This window comes from Planococcus citri, chromosome 2, assembly GCF_950023065.1.
Source record: "Planococcus citri chromosome 2, ihPlaCitr1.1, whole genome shotgun sequence".
In the NCBI taxonomy this organism is placed as follows: domain Eukaryota; kingdom Metazoa; phylum Arthropoda; class Insecta; order Hemiptera; family Pseudococcidae; genus Planococcus; species Planococcus citri.
The window spans coordinates 73,661,764-73,664,118 of record NC_088678.1 but is presented as its reverse complement, the minus strand read 5'-3'; the positions used below and the strand labels follow the sequence as shown (position 1 = coordinate 73,664,118).

The 2,355-nt window shown below is 33.8% G+C and overlaps 1 protein-coding gene across 1 annotated transcript; it reads right to left on the bottom strand.

Annotated features, from left to right (window-relative positions):
- Nucleotides 1-201: 201 nt before the first annotated feature.
- LOC135834381 (speckle-type POZ protein-like) lies at nt 202-1,488 on the bottom strand. Its single transcript, XM_065348243.1, has 2 exons — nt 1,287-1,488; nt 202-1,133 (listed from the first exon to the last, which is right to left on the bottom strand). Exons 1-2 carry the CDS (start codon nt 1,460-1,462, stop codon nt 428-430), a joined length of 882 nt encoding a protein of 293 aa, XP_065204315.1. The 5' UTR covers nt 1,463-1,488; the 3' UTR covers nt 202-427.
- Nucleotides 1,489-2,355: the final 867 nt, after the last annotated feature.

Below are 2,355 nucleotides of genomic sequence, written 5' to 3'. Positions count from 1 at the left end.
CTACCAAAATGAAATATTGATTCAATGCAAGAGAATCAAGAACTTTCCAACACAAAATGTTTGGAAACATTTTGAAAAAAACTAAGTTCCAAAAAATCATGTCTATTTATACCCAGTATTAAGTACTTAGGTATTAGAACACTTGTTATATTAATTATATAGGTAAGTGAATACATAATAACTTGAACAATAAGAAAAAAAAACAGGTAGGAACTAAATATAAAAATTACATGTCAAAAGTATTCTTTACAAATACATAATTACCAAAAAAATGCAGCATGTCTTTTAATAAATTATCATGATGTGAAGTTAACTTCTTCCATTCCTCATCGATATAATCCTTGCAATACCCATAATTCGTCTTAATAAATTGAAGACAACCCGCCTTCAATTTTTCAGAACGATGCATATCTGCCAGTATTAGAATCTAAACTGCATTGTCAGGCGATAATTTCTTGAGCAGAACTCCTTCACACATGATCTTCAGTTCTTCGAGATCGAATCTATCTGCTGCTGGTAGCAATTCGAAGGCTAATTCGTCCAAATTTTTCACCTTCCCGGTATAAATATAGCGTAACATTTCTTTGAAAGTTGCTGGTTCCATATCTGTGATATCAATGTAATTTTTCTTGCTTTCCAACATGTCTACACAGAGCATTTTTTCAAACACGGAACTACGAGTAGCTAAAATCATTTTATGAGCTCGGAACTCTTCACCTTTCACCAAAATTTTCACATCTTTGAAACGGTCTTCGTTGAAACATTTTTCCATGTCATTACTTAAAAGACTGCATTCCGCCATTCTAACGGAATTCGAATTGTTTAAAGAAAAAATCGCGACAATTTCATTTTTCTTGAAATAGCTGACCTGGCAACGAATCAATAATTCATCTTCACTTATAAATTGCTTGATTTGATCAATGCTTATTCCGGGTATAGTGCCACCAAAGTCCAGTTCTTGGTCATCAATATCATCGTCATTCATAAAGGTGAAAGAAGCTTTTTCAGCTATAGACATAACAAGACCTAAGTTCGGTTCCTCAACGTGGAATTCCACATGTCCAGTTACCGATTCAAACTTTCTAAGGTCGTCGTAGCAATCAGGACGCAGTCTGAATTGAACTATTGCAAATCTGAAATAAATAACGGAATACATGTCAATAACCAAAAAATTAGCTGAAACGAACAGCTTGATTTTCGCAATAAAAAAAATAGATAGGTACCTAAATAGCAATGTAGGTAGGTAAGTAAATATAGTGATTTAGAAAAATGTATGATGTACTTACTCGCAGACCTTGAGTTCCAAACACCAATTGAAATTATCATCAGGAGCTGAAAATTTTTCGGATCTCAGTTTCTCGCCTGGTTTTCCCACGATAGCCGAATAATTGTTGATTTTCCATAAATGACTACACTCTTTTGACACAGGGTTCGATAATGTTATATGATCAATGTATGACATATTTGTATGTGCGTATTTCACAGAGATTGAAAACCTGTAAAATGATTGAAAAATTAAATATCATTAATCGAGCAATTGGGACTACAAAATATGTTTTAGAAAACGAACCAAAAAAGTAAACGATTTTCAGTTACAGATTTTGATGGATGGAATAACATATCAAAAAATTGCGATGACGATTTTTGTTTTTTCGTTTTTGTTTTTAAAGAAAAATTTTGTTGAAGATTGCTGTCATCGGTTAAAAAAAAAGACTTACACGACTGTATGCCTCTGGACTTTGTTGCATTAAAGGCACGTTAATGGAAAAAAGTAAAAATGTAGGTAAGTATAAGAAACAGCAAATTTATGATTTTTCACTTAATGATGGGCAAAAATTCGTGAAATATCAGGATTTTCAATATTTTTTTGAAATTTAAACTCGCTGGCTTTGTATTTTTTTCAATCAAATTTATTTTTTCGAGACAGTAGTGTGCCCTCGCCAGTGATGACAGAACTTTTGCCTTTCAGTTTTTAGTTTCAGTTTTGCTTATTTCAGTTTCAGTTTTTGTTCCACTTTTTTCCCGTTCAAATTCGTAATATTTTGGAAATTTATAGTCCGGCATATGACAATAGGAGTAATTGCACACCCCCCCGCCGATCCTCCGGGACAACTTTTTTCTTGAAGGGGACATCCTAAGGAACATTTTAAAGCAAAGTTGCCAAAAAAAAGTTGGCCTTACTTACAAAATGGCGGCCATTTTGATGGACAGGTCAGCCGAAATCGCAGATTGACCAAAAAAGCTGAAATTTGGGATATACCCTATTTTCGACATGCCAAATCGATTGGAAACGGTTTCAACCCGTTTTGAGCAGTTCTGGAGCCTCCAGTAGATTTTTGAAACTCGAAATTCCCA

Bases quoted from the DNA above. Each gene is read 5' to 3' on its own strand.
- LOC135834381 (XM_065348243.1), bottom strand. From the start codon at position 1,462: ATGTCATACATTGATCATATAACATTATCGAACCCTGTGTCAAAAGAG. The intron at 1,134-1,286 runs GTAAGTACATCA...TATTTATTTCAG, and splicing joins TTGGAACTCAAGGTCTGCGA to ATTTGCAATAGTTCAATTCA.